Consider the following 20,667-nt stretch of genomic DNA (forward strand, 5'->3'; position numbering starts at 1 on the left):
TGACCCCTAGTGGATGAAAAAGAAAATAGGATTTTGGTACTTACCAGGTAAATCCTTTTCTTTGAATCCATAGGGGGCACTGGACGCCCACCCAGAGCAGTTGTTTACGTGGTTGTGGTAAGTGCAGGGAATATTATGGTAACACACTCTTACCGACTGTTTCAAATTAGAAATTCTATCGGGTTGGTGTCAACTGTTAGTTGTCAGTTTCGTTTTGTGTCAACTTTATTGTTGTCCGTTTTTGGTTATATGTATTTCTCTATTGTCAACCTCTATAGCTCCAGTTCGGCTCAGTAAAAAAACACTGAGGTACTCTGGGATATGGAGGGGAGGTATAGTCAAATTTTAACTATTCAGTGCCTAGTTCCTGTGAAACCGTCCATATCCCAAGAGTACTCCAGTGCCCCCTATGGATTCAAAGAAAAGGATTTACCTGGTAAGTACTGTTAAAGTCGAAAAATATAGCGACCTATGATGTCTTGTACTAACCCCAATGCACGTGCCCGCTGCTCGCGCACCGACTCCCCCGTGCGTACGCATCCCCTCAGGTTGCGTAGGGGACGCTCTGACGTCGCCTGCGCATGGAGATGGGTATTTAGGGCGGTGTTTGTGTGCGACTAGCGAGCGACTCGATCGCTACATATTTAACCAATATAATGCGTTTTATAGTTAATATTCCCCTTCATAATGTCAGCAAGTATGGTAAGTTTAAAACTGCTCTTGGACCTGAGAGATTCCTCTTTGCATGCTGGGAGGGCTCAGACAAAGGTTGGAGGGTAGTGTATGGTGTCCAGCTGTGGGGTATTGAAGGAATGTTGTGCCTATGATAATTGGGAGGGACTCGCATAGTTCCTGCTCAGTTATGCACAGAAATAGAAAACAAGATTAATTGCATTCCGAATAAATTACACATAAATGCAGGGTAGGTGAATGGAATTCAGTCACTTCTTTCCCACAGACTGAAAACAATAGCCTTAGTTACACTAAGCTTTGAGATTCTATAAAGAGGGCTTACACCTTTGTTTATGAATAGAACCAGGTTTCTCTCCAGAATAATGAATGCTGAGTAGTCAATAGTCTCAACTGAAAGTGGGGTAAACAAAGACAGAGTTTGTTTGGAAGATCCAAACAATAGCTTTCCTCAATATAACAAGACAAAGAGGAATTTAGAATACTAACTAATCCTAGCCATCGTCCACTTCTTGAACTAACCAATGATCCCAGGTGCAGTACATGTCCCACCCCCTAACCAATGGAAAGAGGGCACATAGTATCTATTGTAGTATGTCTTGAGCTAGTAAATAAATATAGTTTGCAATAGGCTTGGGGACACAAGACTCTCTCTCTCCACAAACGGTTTTCATCTTGACTAACTCGGAGCTGGTACCAGGACTGCGCAGCGAATCATTCCCCAGTGTGTGTAAGTAATTCTCTGTAACCAACTTATTCTCTGTATTTGCCATACTCACCCTCTCTCTCTCTCTCTCTCTCTCTCTCTCTCTCTCTCTCTCTCTGTTATTGTTAAACTGTTGTATATTGTATATGTGTAGTTATTATGTTTAGATATTGATGTTAGCCTGTAGTGTATGAACTGTTAACTGTTTTCCCTTTTTACATAGCTAGATATTGTTAGTAAAGGTGTTGGAACCTTAGCAAGGTATTGTGTGTTTATTACATTACTGAGGGTATTCGGAGCGTCTGAATCGCTCAAGCAGCTTTTGTATTAATAAGGTTAAGCAGCGTTATATCGCTACAGTATTTCAGTAGTAAGGTTTACAGCATAAGCATATCCTTTCATTGTGTTGCATACAAGGTTTACTGTGTGTCATCCTGTGAGCGTCTGCGCCGCTCGTGTTCCTCTTGTGGGCACGGCGTCCGCTACGCTAGTAGTGTAGCATTACGGTACTCGGACCGCCTATAGCGTGCTCGACACCAAGCGTTAAGCTGTGAGCGAGCGTGCCGCATGTGCGACTCGACCACGGCTAAGCGTCTGCTACACTAAGTGCGTACCCTTACGGTACCCCATACGCCAATTGCGTACTGAGTCTCTTACCCACATTTAGTGAATGTTATAAGATAAATATTTAGCTTTATCAGTACCAAAATCCAATTTTTTTAAAAAGCATGGGAAAACCCTGAGAAAAAATTCAAGATCCCTAAAAGGGTTCTGGTGGCGTTTCCTTTCCCTGTGGAGGATAAAAAAAGATGGGAAAACCCGCCCATTGTTGATGCGTCTGTATCCAGACTCTCAAAAAGGTGGTTTTACCTATTCCAGGATCCACCGCCTTGGAAGAGCCGGCTGATCATAAAATTGATAATACGCTCAAATCCATGTACACGGCTTCAGGGGCAATATTACGTCCCACTATTGCTGGTGCTTGGATTGCCAAAGCTATAGTAAAGTGGTCAGGCACATTACTTGAAGATTTGGATACTATGGATAAATCTGATGCTGAATTGTTTTTGCGTAACATTCAGGATTCGGCTGGTTTTACGGTGGAATCCATGAAAGACCTGGGTTCCATGGCTGCAGGAATTACTTCCATGTCTGTCTCAGCTCGTCGAGTACTGTGGCTGCGACAGTGGTCTGCCGACGCGGAATCCAGGAGACGTGTAGAGACCCTACCCAGGTCAGGCTCTCTTTGGGGAAGCATTATATGTGTGGATATCCACGGTTACTGTGGGTAAGTCACCTTTTCTTCCCTCAGCTGCACCTGCTACGAAGAAACCCTTTTCTTCAACTGCATCACAGCCCTTTCGGGCTGCCAAGCCACGAAATGCCAGACCGTCCAACACCTTCTTTAGGGGAGCCCGGCCCAAATCCAAGAAACCGGCCGCGACCGGTTCCCAGGAACAGAAACCTGCTTCAGGTACGCCGAAGTCCTCCGCATGACGGTGGACTGCATGCCCTGGAGGTGGGGCCGGTGGGAGCGAGACTCAGGCTTTCCTGTCACGTCTGGGTGTCATCCGGCCTGGACCCCTGGGTACAAGATATCATGTCCCAGGGGTACAGGCTGGAATTTCAAGATCTCCCTCACCGATTCTTCACATCAGGCTTGCCAGCTTTGCTGGCAGACAGGGCTGTCCTACAGGCAGCCGTCCAGAAGTTGGTGGAGGCACAGGTTATTGTACCGGTCCCTCCTCATCTGCAAAACAAAGATTACTATTTGAACCTTTTCGTGGTTACGAAACCGCATGGTTCGGTCAGACCCATTCTTAACCTAAAATCGCTAAACCCCTTTCTGAAGGTGAATTATCAAGTCTGGAAGAGAGGGAATTCATGGTATCCCTGGATATCAAGGATGCGTACCTCCACATTCCGATTTGGCTGCCGCATCATGCTTATCTCCGATTTGCACTGTTGGACTGTCACTATCAGTTCCAGGCTCTACCATTTGGCCTCTCCACAGCACCGAGGGTTTTCACCAAGGTGATGGCGGAAATGATGGTTCTCCTCCGCAGACATGGGGTGAACATAATTCCATATCTGGACGATCTGCTGATAAAGGCACCGTCCAAGGAGTAGCTGTTACAGTCCATCCTTCTCACGACCCACCTGCTCAGGGAACACGGTTGGATCCTGAATCTTCCAAAATCAAATTTGGAACCAACCAGGAGGTTGTCCTTTCTAGGAATGATCCCCGACACGGGAGTACAGAGGGTGTTTCTTCCAGAGGAAAAAGCGTTGGTGATACAAACAATGGTCCGGGATGTCCTGAAGCCAGCCCAGGTGTCGGTTCAGCAGTGCATTCACCTTCTGGGGAAGATGGTGGCCTCTTACGAGGCTCTACAGTATGGGAGGTTTCATGCTCAGTCCTTCCAACTGGATCTCTTGGACAAGTGGTCGGGATCCCATCTACATATGCACCAGCAGATACGTCTGTCGCCAAAGGCCAGGATTTCACTCCTCTGGTGGTTGCAACTACCTCACCTTCTGGAGGGCCGCAGGTTCGGGATTCAGGACTGGATCCTTCTAACCATGGATGCAAGTCTCCGAGGCTCGGGCGCAATCACTCAAGGGGAGACCTTCCAAGGAAGGTGGTCAAGTCTGGAAGCCGGCCTGCCGATAAACATTCTAGAACTAAGAGCCGTCTACAACGGTCTTCTCCAAGCGGCCCATCGTCTGAGAAATCGTGCCATTCAAGTCTAGTCGGACAATGTAACGACAGTGGCTTACATCAGCGGAACGAAGAGCAGAGCTGCAATGTCAGAGGAGGTAACAAGAATCATCCTCTGGGCAGAAAAACATGCGTTGGCGCTGTCCGCAATCTTCATTCCGGGGGTAGACAACTGGGAAGCGTACTTCCTCAGCAGACGCAATCTCCATCCAGGAGAGTGGGAACTCCATCCGGAGGTGTTCACGGAGGTGACATCTTTGGGGTATACCTCAAATAGACATGATGGCCTCTTGTCTCAACAAGAAGCTTCAGCAGTATTGTTCCAGGTCAAGGGACCCGCAAGCCGTGGCGGTGGATGCCCTAATGACTCCGTGGGTGTTCCAGTCGGTGTACGTGTTTCCTCCACTTCCATTCACTCCAAAAGTGCTAAAGCTCATAAGGAGAACAAGGGTTCAAGCGATCCTCATTGCTCCAGATTAGCCAAGAAGGCCTTGGTACGCGAATCTACTGGATCTACTGCTAGAAGAGCCGAGGCCTCTTCCTCTTCGGGAGGACCTGCTGCAGCAGGGGCCGTTCGCCTATGAAGACAAACCGCGGCTGCGTTTGACGGCATGGAGATTGAACGCCTGATTCTAGCTCGGAAGGGCATTCCGAACAAGGGTATTCCTACCCTACTCCTGATGCAGGCTAGGAAAGGAGTTACATCTAAACATTACCATTGTATTTGGAAAAAATATGTCTCTTGGTGTGAGTCCAAGAGGTTTCCTACGGTGGAGTTTCAACTGGGATGTTTTCTCCTCTTCCTGCAAGCAGGTGTGGATATGGGCCTGAGGCTGGGATCCATAAGGGTACAAATTTCAGCCCTATCCATTTTCTTCCAGAAACAGTTGGCTGCCCTCCCTGAGGTTCAGACTTGGGTTCTGCACATACAACCTCCCTTTGTGCCACCTATGGCGCCCTGGGATTTTACTGTGATGTTGCAGTTCCTCCAGTCGGACTGGTTTGAACCTCTACAGGAGGTTTAGGTCAAGTTTCTCACGTGGAAGGCTGTCACTTTGTCGGCTTTAGCTTCTGCTAGACGTGTGTCGGAGTTGGGGGCTTTGTCCTGTAGAAGCCCATACTTGATCTTTTATGAAGATAGGGCTGAGCTTCGGACGCGTCAGCAGTTTCTTCCGAAGGTTGTGTCGGCATTTCATATCAACCAACCTATTGTGGTGCCAGTTGCTACTGACTCCTCAATTTCTTCAAAATCCTTTGATGTTGTAAGGGCTCTGAAAATCTATGTGACGAGAACTGCTCGTCGCAGAAAATCGGACTCTCTGTTTGTCCTGTATGATCCCAAGAAACTTGGGTGTCCTGCTTCTAAGCAGACAATCTCTCGGTGGATCAGGTTCACTATCCAGCATGCGTATTCTACGGCAGGTTTGCCGTGTCCTAAGTCTGTTAAGGCCCACTCTACTCGTAAGGTGGGGTCTTCCTGGGTGGCTGCCCGGGGTGTCTCGGCTTTACAGCTTTGCCGAGCGGCTACTTGGTCTGGGTCGAACGCGTTTGCAAAGTTCTACAAGTTCGATACTTTGGTCGCTGAGGACCTGTAGTTTGGTCAATCAGTTCTGCAGGAGCCTCCGCTCTCTCCCTCCCGTTCTGGGAGCTTTGGTACATCCCCATGGTACTAATGTGGACCCCAGCATCCTCTAGGACGTAACAGAAAATAGGATTTTAATTACCTACCGGTAAATCCTTTTCTTGTAGTCCATAGAAGATGCTGGGCGCCCGCCCAGCGCTTCGCTTTCATTCTAACGTTATTTGGTTCAGTACAACTTCGTTTTAGTTGAGTACTGCATTGTTAGCTTGATATGCCTTGTATGTGTGAGCTGGTGTGAATCTCGCCACTATCTGTGTAAAATCCTTCTCCTGAAGATGTCCGTCTCCTCGGGAGAGGAGCCAGCCCACACTCTCAAACTCTTAAAGTGCCAATGACTCCTGGTGGACCCATCTATACTCCATGGTACTAATGTGGACCCCAGCATCCTCTATGGACTGCGAGAAAAGGATTTACCGGTAGGTAACCAAAATCCTATTTTTTTTGTAGGTGTCTTGTTACTTTAGAGTGCCACGGTTGACATCTAGGCCTACGTGAAGTGTGATGGGTAGCCGGAGCCACTTCATCAAGGGCTATCTCTAGAGTCTGGTTCAGGTGTGATACAGCCATCTCAGGAGAAGTGAATGCAGAAATAGGTGAAAGCAGTTGTTGGAAATGAGGTGGAAAGTTCGTGAAGATTAATTGCATTAATATTTCTGCGGGTTTAAGGAGGATTGGAGAACTTCAGTGACACTGAGTTTGAAGTATTGGTGGAGAGCATGCAGGTGATAAGGTTGTGATCTGAGAGTGGGAAAAGGGGTGTTACTGAATTCAGAAACTGAGCACAGTCTGGTGAATACTAGATCAAGGCAGTGGCCCTCCTGATGAGTAGAGGAGTCAGTCCACTGTGAGAGGCCGAGAGAGGAGGGTAGAGAGAGTAGTTTAAAAGTATGAGCAGCAGTTTTTGGACTATCAATAGCAATATTGAAATCTCTCATGATAATGGTGAAGATGTCAGAGGATAGGAACTGAGGGAGCCAGGCAGAAAATTCTTCTAGAAATTGTTTTGGTTGCCCAGGTGGGCAATAGATAGCTGCAACATGCAGGGAGAATGGAGTGTAAATTTTGATAGACTGTACTTCAAATGATGTAAATGTGAGTGATGGATCCTGTTGCGAAAGATTATTCTACTTCGTCTTCTAAATGGTAGTAAATTAATTGTGTGTGATGGAGTATGGTTATAGAGTATGCATGACCTTCGATAAAGGTTCCTGTGTATGATGGATTTGGAGTGCCCTGGGCCCTGTAAGTGCTGACTGCAACAATAAGTGAGGTAGAGAGTGACTACTTATAATTTTCTTAGGTGGGGCTATACTCTGTAACTATCATGTGCATTTGCCAAATGTAAACCTTTTAAATGTATACTGTTTATTGCTTTGTTATAACAGCTTTAGGTTTGGCAAATAATTCTCATAGAAGCCTCTGATTGATGGATGTCCCATGCCTTTTTCCTCTAGAAGATATACAGTACATCTTTTATGTTCATATGTAATATGGAAATTGTCACACATTTGGTCAGCGTGGGACTTTTAAGAGCAGATATAAGTGAACATTGGGCCTTATTCAGCTTCAATTGCAAAGTCCCAAATTGGTTGATTCTCTCAGACTTCTCATGCGCTGCAAACGCAGTGCAGGTGCACGAAGGCTAAATTGCAATTTAATGAAATGTGATTGCAATTTGATTGACAGGAAGTGACCGCTGTGGGTGTGACATGGCGTTTGTGGGGAGTGGTTGGATAAATGCAGGTGGGTCATGGCGTTTTCGGGACGTGTATCTAACGTCCGTTGCAATGGATTGCGAGTAAAAACATGGCGCTGGTGCGACTGCATTCTCATTATTCTGAGTAGCCCTGGGTTAACTGCAATTGTCGATGGTACTCGATTTCTGCTTATGCACCTTAATTGTGCGATTGCATCAGTGGGCATCTTTTACCTTTCTGGGCAACCTTTCACGTGCGATTTTTTTTTTTTTTTTTTGCAGAAGCAGGATTGAGAAAATCTCAATTTCTGTCTCCGTAGTGATCCAAGCTGCATTAGACCGCTCATTTGTTATTAAAACATTACCAGTAAAGGAGCTATCTGTTATCCATAAATCTGTGGGATTGTAACGGTGTTATATCAAGTGTTGTCTCTCTGCTTTGCCCTAGGCTTGGCCACACCAATTGATTTGAAGCTGAAACTTATTCCTATTCTCCAGCACATGCACCATGATGCCATCTTGGCCTCCAACAGCCGTCAGCTTCTCCAGCAGCTTGTGACCTCGTATCCCTCTACAAAGATGCTCATAGTCACACTGCACACCTTCACCTTGCTGGCCGCCTCCTCCTTGGTGGACATTCCCAAGCAGGTACAGAGGTCTTGCAAAGTCTTGTGTATGCTGATCCTACCCAGACTTCTCTAAGGGGTCTATTCATGAAGCAGTGAAATGTGTAGAGCAGTGAGCCTGATCAGAAGTTGCCCATGGCAACCCATGAGCTGCTCTATACAATTGTATAGTATGCAAATTATAAATGTTACTTCAATGCTGATTGGTTGACATGGGCACCTTCTCCACTGGCTCACTTTTCACTGTTTCATGAATAGACCACTAAGTTACGTGTGAATATAAGGAACAGTTATCTGTATCTGTGAAGACAACACCCTGTATGACCAGTAACAAAACGTCCACACTTCTGTATATGTGAAATTACTGGTACAGCTGAAAACTACTACATACCTATAAATAGATGATTATACCAACCATTTATATTTCTCATACGTCCTAGAGGATGCTGGGGATGCTTCAAGAACCATGGGGTTGACAATGCTAAATTCCTTTGTCGTATAAACAACCCTTTATGAAGCTAAGAACACTGTACGCTGTTTGCTCAAGAAGTACCGTAATGGTACGCTATTGGCGTAGCGATCGCTCAGCCGTAGGCGAGACGCTCAAGCGTCACGTTCGCTCACGGCCCAGTGATCACAGGACACGTTATTGGCTATGTCTAGGGGAATGATTCGCTATGGCGTAGCATACGCTCGAGACCACGAGGAGGTCACCAGCGGCGCAGACGCTCACAACGCTATACCTTTATGTTAAAACCTTATACCAATGAAATACACTGAATACCTTAATGTGAGTACAGGGTGTAAGTGCAACCTTGTGTAACCTGACTATCTACAAAGCTGCTTGAGCGTCACCGACGCTCAAATGAACACTTATCACTATAGAAAATACACAGATGCTGGTTTAGGTTCCAAGGCCTATTAACTGTATTATATCTAATATACTTGTAAAAGGGGATAACAGTACAAATGATACACTACAATATAACAAAGACTTCCTAACCACAGAACTAAACAATAAATACAAAAAGACAATACTACACTGACCTAAATGCAATACAATACTATAAGAGATATAAGAGAAAAGAGAAAAGAGGAGAGAGAGAGAGAGAGAGAGAGAGAGAGAGAGAGAGAGAGAGAGAGAGACGGAGAGAGATGAGAGAAATTGGCTCACAGTAAGACAATGATAACATTAAATAAGAGACAACATGGTTGCAGATAAAACTACACATGTGAGAGACAATCGCTGCGCAGTTAGTCAATGCTGAATACAGCTTGGGATGGAAGCTAGACTCCATTTTGAGAAACCTCCACTTGATTCCAAAGACCACACCACATGGCTGAAAGGGGGAGGGGAAGACATCCAGCAGCAGCCATTTTAGATTTGCAGGTCCAAACACATGGCACTCTATACTAAACCACAATCACATAGCAGAAAACACAAGACTCCATTTTCTTCCAAAATGTCCAAGCCTCAAAACAATGCATATGTTCTGATTTTACAATTCCAAACCATCTAAAACACCTTTCACAATGTAATCCAACTTCCTAGAACCATCTCATAATTTCACATCCCAAACAACTTCAGTATCTCAATAACCAGAGCATATTCATCACAAGACCAGATCACAATGTAATTAACACAAACGTAACTGCATGGTGGTATTTATGATTAACAGGATATATATATTATAACTAACCAGCACAATCTATTTTAAATCTCCATTGGCAAACAAATACCACAAATATTATGCTACAGATTGTATACTGTTCCAATTTATCACAGACTTCACAGAGTATCCACAAACACCCAACAATCACACAACCAAGTTACAATATCCTATTTAAACCAGAAAGCAATCCGTCTGTTTCCTTATCTAGCCATGTGAAGTTCAATACTTAGCCTTTAGTTTGGAAGATGTCCTGGGGATTCAGCCGCCATGCTGCTTGGTGCCAGGTAGCTGTGTGTGTGTGTGAGTGTAGCTACATTACATCTGTTCTCTGAGGCCACACCTGACCACTACCTTCCTGTTTGACCAGTACCTGGGGGAGGGGTCTTTCTTTCTCCTTTGTATTGAGTCACCATTCTCTTTGTATATGCTAATCAGGTTCAGCCCTGAAAACTTAGTAAAATGTTGTCTTGAGCATCATATTGTTCTAACAATATGATCTTAGCTTTTATACATATAATCATATCTATCCGCTGCAATGTCCCACAACAACACAACAGGCCTCAAACTAACCCACACCTGATTCTACTTGCTTCAATACCAAACATGATGTGTTTATCTGGTTCGGTTCGAATGATACACATCCATGACATTAATTCATTAGCCAATTCTAAATCTCCTTGGTGTCTGGTGCTGTTCATTATTATAACCATGTACTGTATGAAACAAGTGCCGAATCCATCTCTGTGCCATGTCCGAGCAAATGCGTGTGTTTCCATATATTGCTGTGCTCGCTGCGCATATTTGCAAGTATAGCGACTTATATGTGTGCAGTTTATATGGTCTCTCTATGTAATATTTTTGACTTTGACAGTCCACCCTTTGGCAGTCACCAATAACTGCCACTTCCTAAAACATTTCAAAAAGAGAAAAATATATGTCAGGGGTTAATACATTTCAATGGTTGGGTAAGGGAGGAGAGAGGAGAAGGTGTGAAGAGGGTATGACCTAGTGAGATAGCAGAAGCATGTGTGTATGAATCCATGTTTGGGGGGTCATGTATCATCGTGCCGTACGTGTTGTACATCAAGCTTCGAGGTATTGCGAAGTATACATTTGAATTCCTTCTTATCCCGTACTAAGGGTCTGTGGATGGGCTGTCAAACTTTACCGAGCTCATTTCGGCTGTGGTTGTAACAAAATGGGGGAGCACATTTTAGTTGATGATACATGAATGGGGGAGGTATGTGGTTGCTGATATCTGTGCCTGTATTCCCTATCGACTATGTGTGTCATTACCTGAGGGTTGTAGAGATGAAGATAAAGAACACTTATGGAAAATGCAATGATATTCTATGTCAGGGAAATGTACATCTGTCGTCGAAGTTGTTTTCGGTGTCTGTTGAGAGTCGTCTTCTTTGCGCTGTATTGCTCCTTAGGCATGAGCAAATAGCTTTGTCTGAGCCATCAGATTTACAAAAATGTTGGGCTAGCGTGAGTTTAAAGATACTAGGGAAACTGGGGATCTATGGCAAAGTTCATCAAGTGTCCATATTTAAAGTTGTCAAATCTTCTTCTTTGGTCAATCCGTTGTCTGTATACATCTCGTCTCGTCAGCTTCCTCGTCCAAGGGGGTCTTTGTATCTTGGAGAAAAGCAGAAAAACAGGTGAAAGAAACGGACCGTATAATCGCATTTTCATCACATTCTGGTTTCTATCATTGGGTCATAAATCAAATCCAGGTTAATTACAGTTTCCTCACTCCTCAAGCTCATCACTTTTGTACTTTGTTTGCACCTCATTAAAGCCTGCCCGCATCTAAATATCAATCCAATCGATATAATGACACCCAAGATACATAGTAGAAACTTTCCAACATCCATTATGACTCCTTGAGCCCAGTCTCCCAAACCGGAGAACCAATTTCGCGGGTTCAACCATGACACCCAACCAGTCAGCTCATTACCTACAGCAGCAAGGGTGGGATTGTGTTTTCGACGAAATTCCCACTTTAATTGCAGAATATCATCCATCTTTTGGTCTATGACCTCTACCGGATCCTCGGTGCTATTCGTGATATACGTGCAACACTTTATGCCGTACTGTGTTGCCAATGTAACACAATATCCGCCTGTTACTGCTGTAAGATAATTAAGAACCATCCTATGCTGAACTAGTTCTGTTTTATAAGCTTGAAGTTCTCTTCCAGTGTATCTAAACGTGTCATCATACATTTCAGTGATATTATCTAACAAATTGGCGAGTGCGGAAATGTATCTATAATTCATCACTCCCCGAGCGGTACGAGTGAAATCTAACGCTACCAGAACCTGAATCCCGGTGGATTCATGGATAAGATCAGAGGCCGGATGCTCTAACCTTTCTGACAGTTGTCTTTTAACTCGGTGCTCGTAATGAGTGTGAGTATAAGGAGCTTGGGCACCACGGTGTATGTCCTTCATTTTGTCATGTGTAACAGTCATCACTTCAGGCAATACTTTTCCAATACAACACAACCCTTCAGAGTTTGGGGCAAGCCGCTCATACGCCTTTCTCCCGCATATGAAATATGCGTCATCGGGGAGAACATAAGGGACGGAGAAGGACATGACCATGTTACAAACCTTCCAGGTGAAATCTCCTGACCCTAATTCTTCCATCTGCTTAATACACGTATCAGTTTGTACGATATGTGCACAGTATCCTGGTGATACCTCTCCAACTCTAGTAATCCTATTCCCTAAGGTATATCGATACCGGAAAGATTTTCCTCTACTGGCTATGTGGCGTACGAGCTCTGTATCTGTAGGCATTCTATCTGCTCTGTGTGAAAAGGTCATGGTAAGGTTGCTCCATGACACTTCCCAATTTCCCGGTTTTCTGGGATTGGAGATGTTAAAACATAAGAGGGACCTATCCACATGGTATTGGTGGAGCTTCAAACTAGGAGGGCTGGAGATGTTAAACCTCCGGTCCACCGGTCTCCCACCACTTAGCTCAAGTACCTCCCCTAACGTTAAAGGAAATGGTACTAGCCCTGATTTGCTGTGTCCCTGAGGTACTTGAGAGCATACCCAACAATCTGTTTGGTTTAACACGTTACCCACTAAGGAGTGATAGTCACTCAATGGATGCCGGTCTATATGGATATTAAAACTAGATTGGCATTTCTTTATGCATCCATCTTCAACCAGATTATCACAGAGCCTACAGATACAATTTTCTTCAGCTAACAATCCATCACAGTTGTTTACAAATAACATGGTTGTTAGATCGTGCCCGGTACTCGCCTTTGCTTGGTGATTGGGTTGCTATTGGAAATTTACACCTCCGTCTCAGTCATCAGGACCTTTCTGGATCCTTTCTCGACCTCACTGGTACTCTCACCGAAACAGACTGCTCTGGTCAACATCATGGTTAACGGGAAAAATCCATATCACAGTCTCTTGGGGCAAGTCCATCTTACAGGAGGAGAAAAGAAGAAATTTGTAAATGGGGTATAAGAAAATCAGTTTGAGGGGGAGAGAACTCGTTACGATAATAAGTTCTCTCGTCTTGTTGTTCTTCTTGTTCTGCTGTCCTCTCAAAGGTGTTGTCTCTCAGTCTTCAAAAACGATCATTCTGGTGATGCAATATTCCTTCCTAACCGACGATCTTTCTGTAAGGAGCAAAAATCTGGCATTACCATTGGTCCAACTGAGGGGTGACATACCATCTTTAAATCATGGAAACATGAGTGGGAAGAGAGAGACAACAAAAAAAAACAAAAGAGATAGAGAACAATTCATGTGCATATATACATTACCTAACTCGACAATAACCATCAATAAGAAAAGAGAAACAAAGCATTTTTAAACATTGTCAACATTAAGAAAACATTGTCAGACTATTTGGCTGTCATATCTATGTGTCTACTGGTCTCCTTGAGCAGTCCCTCCCCACCAGCACCTGCATTACTCCACTGTCTGTATCTGGCCAGAAATACATTGTGGCGGAGGTCATGCTGGGGTTTGGTAGACTTCTGCAAGGACCAAGTGGATATGCAATGTGTGAATTCTTACCACTACTAGTCAGAGATGGGGATAGAGAGAGGGAGAGAAAAACATTTTTCACAAATACATTTACAACTTTTCACCTGGTCATTCCTGTGTCTTTAGTGAATGACCTCCCACTTCATTAACCGTTACTTCAGGCTTGCCTCCATTCCTAATAATCACCTTTCCTGCCTATGTGATCCTTGATTATAATGGTGTGTATTGTAATTTTGCTCATTTCTTGGTCTAGGGGGTCTAACTTTATGTGGGTTGTTGCAGTTACTGGCATAATGCCCTTCTCTTTTGCACAGATCACAAATCCTTAAGTTCCTCCATGTGCCAATGGCCTGGGGTTTTGGTTGATTTGATGCCTCCTCAAACGCTCGGATGTTCATCATCATCAACCGCTTTCCCTGTACCTACCTGATTCCTTGGATACCATGATTATGTCGTTGTCTAGGGGGTTGGTATGCCTTCTGTGAATCTTTGATCATACAGTTAGATCTTTCCTAGGATCTGGGTAATCAGACATGATTGATCTCAATTCTGTCCGGGACCAGGGATGGCGCATTGCACTGTCCTTGACGGGAATGGTTCCCTGATCATCAGTCTTCCCATTGGGGACTGTGATCACCCTGACAGGACTAAACTCAATCACATCACCTTGTTTTGGTCTTATAATATGGGGTACATTTGTTTGTGCGTGATATAAAACATTGTACGTACCTGTGGACACGACCTCACCTGACCCTCCGTTAGGGGGTTTGATTATTGCCTTTACCAATTTGGTCGCGTCCACCTGGATGTCTTGTAGGATGGCTTCTTTAAGAGGTGCCGACATCGTTCTGGGCTCACTTTCTTGTTGGTAATCCTGAGGGAAGTTTAACATGGGGTGCGACTTGCACAGGTTAACATTTGTAATTTTTTTACACTTTCATTTTCATAAACATTATTACATTTAACACTTTCATTCTTAATACAGTTACTAAGTGCATTTTTATCGTACAACATTGTGCCATTTCTCTGCAACCATAATCCTCTTCAATGCCATGTCTCTCCTCTCAAGATGTATGGTGGAGGAGGAGCTGTGGCAATCAACTTCCTGACTGCCCCAGATCCTGCCGCCAGAGCCAAACCTCTCTGTATCTCACCTTCCTGGTGCCATAACTGTAAATATTCATAATGTTTATTTTGTCTCTTCGTTGGTTCAACGAGACTTATCCTCCTCCTTAAATTTTTTTGTAACACTACTGGACTGAAGCTACCTATTCTTGGGAATTTGTCCCTGTCTTGTACAGTCATTCTCTCCCATTCATCACATAAAACTTCAGCGTGATTTCCATATTTCTTACACATCACATATCGTGCCGACCCGATGGATCGGTTCTCTGAATCAACCCGAACCGAGGTTGATCGCCCCCTACCTGAACAAATGGCCCCCATAATCTGCAGGCGTTGCCTATTCCTCCTTGAATATCAAGGCTTTCAGCGAACCCTTACAAACAAACCAAGATGTCCTTGGGCAGGCCGGCGGTGGTGGTTTATCAAGTACCCCACTTACTTCTCGCCCACGTTGGCCTGTGCTGCAATCACTGTAGCCAGAGCTGCTGGACCCAACCTAGGGCCCCTGTGAACCTTTAGTTTACTGGAACATATGAGGGTTACCCGCAGGACACTTACTCTTTCCAGTAAAGTTGGGGTTGTTAGATAGTTCCTGAGTGACCAGCGAACTTCCCTTCCAAAAATAAAAAATTACACAAATCACGTCAGAATGTACAGATAGCGTTTGTGACCACTTTACTCTAATGGTATTAGGTCAGATTACTAACTACTGCACACAATAACGTGCGGTCCAATCGTTCAGTATACGAGCACTACTTGTCATGTACTGAAAGATCAATGGAATCTATGTTTCCGGCTGCGATTCCTTCAGCCAGAGCTTGTATGGCCTATATGGGTTCTGCACCAACACCCCAGGCGTTGTGCCACTGGACTTTTATAGCGGACCTTTTACCTTACGACCTCCTGGTCTTGCTACCTTATGACCTCCTGGTCTTGTTACCTTATGATCCGCTATACTCTAATGCTCAAATATTATTTAACCAGGGATGCCTCCCTGGCCACCGTATATGTCACTTACACGTATGTCCCTTGACGAGTACCCGGCTTTCCTTTTGGTTCCACCTTAAAGTTATATAAACTTTTGTATACAAAACACACTCACTCAACACATGTACACTTTTGTTTCTATATCTATTTCTGCGCAGAAATTTGTCTTTAGCCCAACAGTGTTACCAATTAGGAGCAGGATCTGTTAAACTAAATTTCAGATTTTCTAAAAATAGATTTGCGTTATTTACCGCTTCGCGTTATCTACCGCTGTGCGTTACTTATCGCCTTTGCGTTACTTCACTTTATCACAACTTGAGCTACGTGGGCGTAACCGGACGCTACGTTGCGTAATGAACGCTGCATGCGTCTGCCTTTTGGATTGCGTACGCTAGTCTTTGTTAGCGACACGTGTACGCAATGCAAAGGATCCACCGTAACACAATATATTTATTTATCAATGTAGGTGATCCCTGATCATCTACCGCAATCCACACTGACTGCCTTGTATCTCAGACAAACCGTGTGTTTGTTCTATACTTTAACTATCACCTCTACTATGAAATAACAGCAAATCTCTTTTTAGCACTTTCTATCAACTATAAAATTGGCAAACAGGAATGTGAGATGTGAAACTTACACAGATGAAAATGCAATTCTAAATTTAATCTAATAACATACATTGATGTAAGCACACGCATATGAAATTACATATAAGTACCAATCACTATTACTTATGATTGACTATGATATAGATTAAATAAATGCATAAAAAAAAAAAAAAACCTCATTAAATGATGATTTCTTTTTGACAGTGGATGGCTGATTGTTTCCTGAGTCAACTGAAAACCAGCCGCTCAGAAAAAAAAAAATTTTTTTTTTTTTTTGACCTTCCCAAAATGGCCGCTGCTCCTCCCCCTTCCACCTCCATGAGGGTCACACAAAATGGTGGACAGACCATGCGGCCTCTTGTCACAAAGAAAGTCATCATTCAAAACTCCTAAAGTTATTCTAGGCCTGAGTGTGTAGTTGGCACCAAATTGAAATAAAAACCAGATTTTCAAAGACAATAGCGTACTGTTCTTACCTCCGGTTACCGGGTTCCCTCAGCACTCTTTATCTAAGCGAAGCAGACGCTTATCCCGTCAGCACTGTGAGACAACCTCCCACCCTTTGCTGGAGGGATAATGTCTGCTGATCTACCTAGTGCAGATATGAGAAGTATAGGACGAGCCCGCAATTGACAATGCTAAATTCCTTTGTCGTATAAACAACCCTTTATGAAGCTAAGAACACTGTACGCTGTTTGCTCAAGAAGTACCGTAATGGTACGCTATTGGCGTAGCGATCGCTCAGCCGTAGGCGAGACGCTCAAGCGTCACGTTCGCTCACGGCCCAGTGATCACAGGACACGTTATTGGCTATGTCTAGGGGAATGATTCGCTATGGCGTAGCATACGCTCGAGACCACGAGGAGGTCACCAGCGGCGCAGACGCTCACAACGCTATACCTTTATGTTAAAACCTTATACCAATGAAATACACTGAATACCTTAATGTGAGTACAGGGTGTAAGTGCAACCTTGTGTAACCTGACTATCTACAAAGCTGCTTGAGCGTCACCGACGCTCAAATGAACACTTATCACTATAGAAAATACACAGATGCTGGTTTAGGTTCCAAGGCCTATTAACTGTATTATATCTAATATACTTGTAAAAGGGGATAACAGTACAAATGATACACTACAATATAACAAAGACTTCCTAACCACAGAACTAAACAATAAATACAAAAAGACAATACTACACTGACCTAAATGCAATACAATACTATAAGAGATATAAGAGAAAAGAGGAGAGAGAGAGAGAGAGAGAGAGAGAGAGAGAGAGACGGAGAGAGATGAGAGAAATTGGCTCACAGTAAGACAATGATAACATTAAATAAGAGACAACATGGTTGCAGATAAAACTACACATGTGAGAGACAATCGCTGCGCAGTTAGTCAATGCTGAATACAGCATGGGATGGAAGCTAGACTCCATTTTGAGAAACCTCCACTTGATTCCAAAGACCACACCACATGGCTGAAAGGGGGAGGGGAAGACATCCAGCAGCAGCCATTTTAGATTTGCAGGTCCAAACACATGGCACTCTATACTAAACCACAATCACATAGCAGAAAACACAAGACTCCATTTTCTTCCAAAATGTCCAAGCCTCAAAACAATGCATATGTTCTGATTTTACAATTCCAAACCATCTAAAACACCTTTCACAATGTAATCCAACTTCCTAGAACCATCTCATAATTTCACATCCCAAACAACTTCAGTATCTCAATAACCAGAGCATATTCATCACAAGACCAGATCACAATGTAATTAACACAAACGTAACTGCATGGTGGTATTTATGATTAACAGGATATATATATTATAACTAACCAGCACAATCTATTTTAAATCTCCATTGGCAAACAAATACCACAAATATTATGCTACAGATTGTATACTGTTCCAATTTATCACAGACTTCACAGAGTATCCACAAACACCCAACAATCACACAACCAAGTTACAATATCCTATTTAAACCAGAAAGCAATCCGTCTGTTTCCTTATCTAGCCATGTGAAGTTCAATACTTAGCCTTTAGTTTGGAAGATGTCCTGGGGATTCAGCCGCCATGCTGCTTGGTGCCAGGTAGCTGTGTGTGTGTGTGAGTGTAGCTACATTACATCTGTTCTCTGAGGCCACACCTGACCACTACCTTCCTGTTTGACCAGTACCTGGGGGAGGGGTCTTTCTTTCTCCTTTGTATTGAGTCACCATTCTCTTTGTATATGCTAATCAGGTTCAGCCCTGAAAACTTAGTAAAATGTTGTCTTGAGCATCATATTGTTCTAACAATATGATCTTAGCTTTTATACATATAATCATATCTATCCGCTGCAATGTCCCACAACAACACAACAGGCCTCAAACTAACCCACACCTGATTCTACTTGCTTCAATACCAAACATGATGTGTTTATCTGGTTCGGTTCGAATGATACACATCCATGACATTAATTCATTAGCCAATTCTAAATCTCCTTGGTGTCTGGTGCTGTTCATTATTATAACCATGTACTGTATGAAACAAGTGCCGAATCCATCTCTGTGCCATGTCCGAGCAAATGCGTGTGTTTCCATATATTGCTGTGCTCGCTGCGCATATTTGCAAGTATAGCGACTTATATGTGTGCAGTTTATATGGTCTCTCTATGTAATATTTTTGACTTTGACAGGGTATAGACGGGATCCGCAGGAGACATGGGCACACTATAAGACTTTGAATGGGTGTGAACTGGCTCCTCCCTCTATGCCCCTCCTCCAGACTCCAGTTAGATTATGTGCCCAGTGAGACTGGATGCACACTGAGGAGCTCTTCAGAGTTCAGAGTTTCTCAGAAAAAGACTTTTATTAGGTTTGTTATTTTCTGGGAGACCTGCTGGCAACAGGCTCCCTGCATCGTGGGACTAAGGGGAGAGCAGCAGACCTACTTCTTCTGAGTTCAAGGGCTCTGCTTCTTAGGCTACTGGACACCATTAGCTCCAGAGGGTTCGATCACTTGGTACGCCTAGCTGCTTGTTCCCAGAGCCGCGCCGTCACCCCCCTCACAGAGCCAGAAGACACAAGCCGGGTGAGTATGAGAAGATCAAAAGACTTCAGTGACGGCAGAAGACAGCGTTTGAGGTACCGTGCAGCGGCCGCGCTGCGCGCCATGCTCCCACACATTACTCGGCACTGCAGGGCGCAGGGGGGGCTCCCTGGGCAGCATGAACACCACAAACGCCACTGGCATAAGTTATAACAGTGCCCAGGCACTAGTTAAGGAACCCCCGCCAGTATAAAGATAATTTTAAGCGGGACTGAAGCGTGCCATGTAGTGGGCGGGGCTTAGCCCACCCAGCTCTGACCAGCGCCATTTTCTCTTCACAGAAGCTGCAGAGACGCTGGCCCTGACCTCCACACTGCTGTACAAGTAACAGGGTGCAAAACGGGGGGGGGGGGGGGGGGGGCACACAAGTGATTTGGTGCTAAAATATATATATAGAAAGCGCTAACAGGTCTGGGCAGTCTTGTTACTTGCTTCAGTACCGGGATAGGCGCTGGGTGTGAGCTGGCAGAACTCTCTCTGTGTCTCTCTTGCAGGCTTTATTGTGGGTCTGTCTCCTATATAGCCCCAGTGTGGTTGTGGGTGTCGGTACGTGTGTGTCAACATGTCTGAGGCTGAATGCTCTTCCCAGGAGGAGGCTGGAGTGGGGACAAAAAATACTGTGAGAGTGGCCGTGCCGGCACCGCCGACAGATGATTGGGTGAATATGTTGAGTGTTTTAAACGCAAATGTGACTAGGTTGACTAAGAGATTTGATAACCAGACGTGGAGGAAATCCATGGAAGATGCTTTGTCACAGGCCCAGACCCCTTCGGGATCACAGAAACGTGCATTTACCCAGATAGCAGATACAGATACCGACACGGACTCTGATTCCAGTGTCGACTATGGTGATGCCAGATTACATCCAAAACTGGCTAAGAGTATTCAGTACATGATTGTGGCGATTAAAAGAAGTATTACATATCACTAAGGACCCTGCTGTTCCTGATACTAGGGTCTGTATGTTTAAAGGAAAGAAACCTGAGGTAACGTTTCCTCCCTCTCATGAACTGAACGCACTTTTTGAAAAGGCTTGGGAAAATCCTGACAAAAAGATACATGTTCCCA

General features: G+C 44.3%; 1 protein-coding gene across 2 annotated transcripts in view; it reads left to right on the forward strand.

Moving 5' to 3' along the window:
- INTS7 (integrator complex subunit 7) overlaps nt 1-20,667 on the forward strand; it is a 154,196-nt gene that overhangs the window by 31,323 nt on the left and 102,206 nt on the right. For both annotated transcript variants that reach the window (XM_063918247.1, XM_063918246.1), the window contains exon 6: nt 7,905-8,104. In XM_063918247.1, the coding sequence (XP_063774317.1) occupies nt 7,905-8,104 (200 nt within the window). The remainder of the gene's footprint in view (nt 1-7,904; nt 8,105-20,667) is intronic.

This window comes from Pseudophryne corroboree, chromosome 4 (genome assembly GCF_028390025.1).
Source record: "Pseudophryne corroboree isolate aPseCor3 chromosome 4, aPseCor3.hap2, whole genome shotgun sequence".
Taxonomy (NCBI): Eukaryota; Metazoa; Chordata; class Amphibia; order Anura; family Myobatrachidae; genus Pseudophryne; species Pseudophryne corroboree.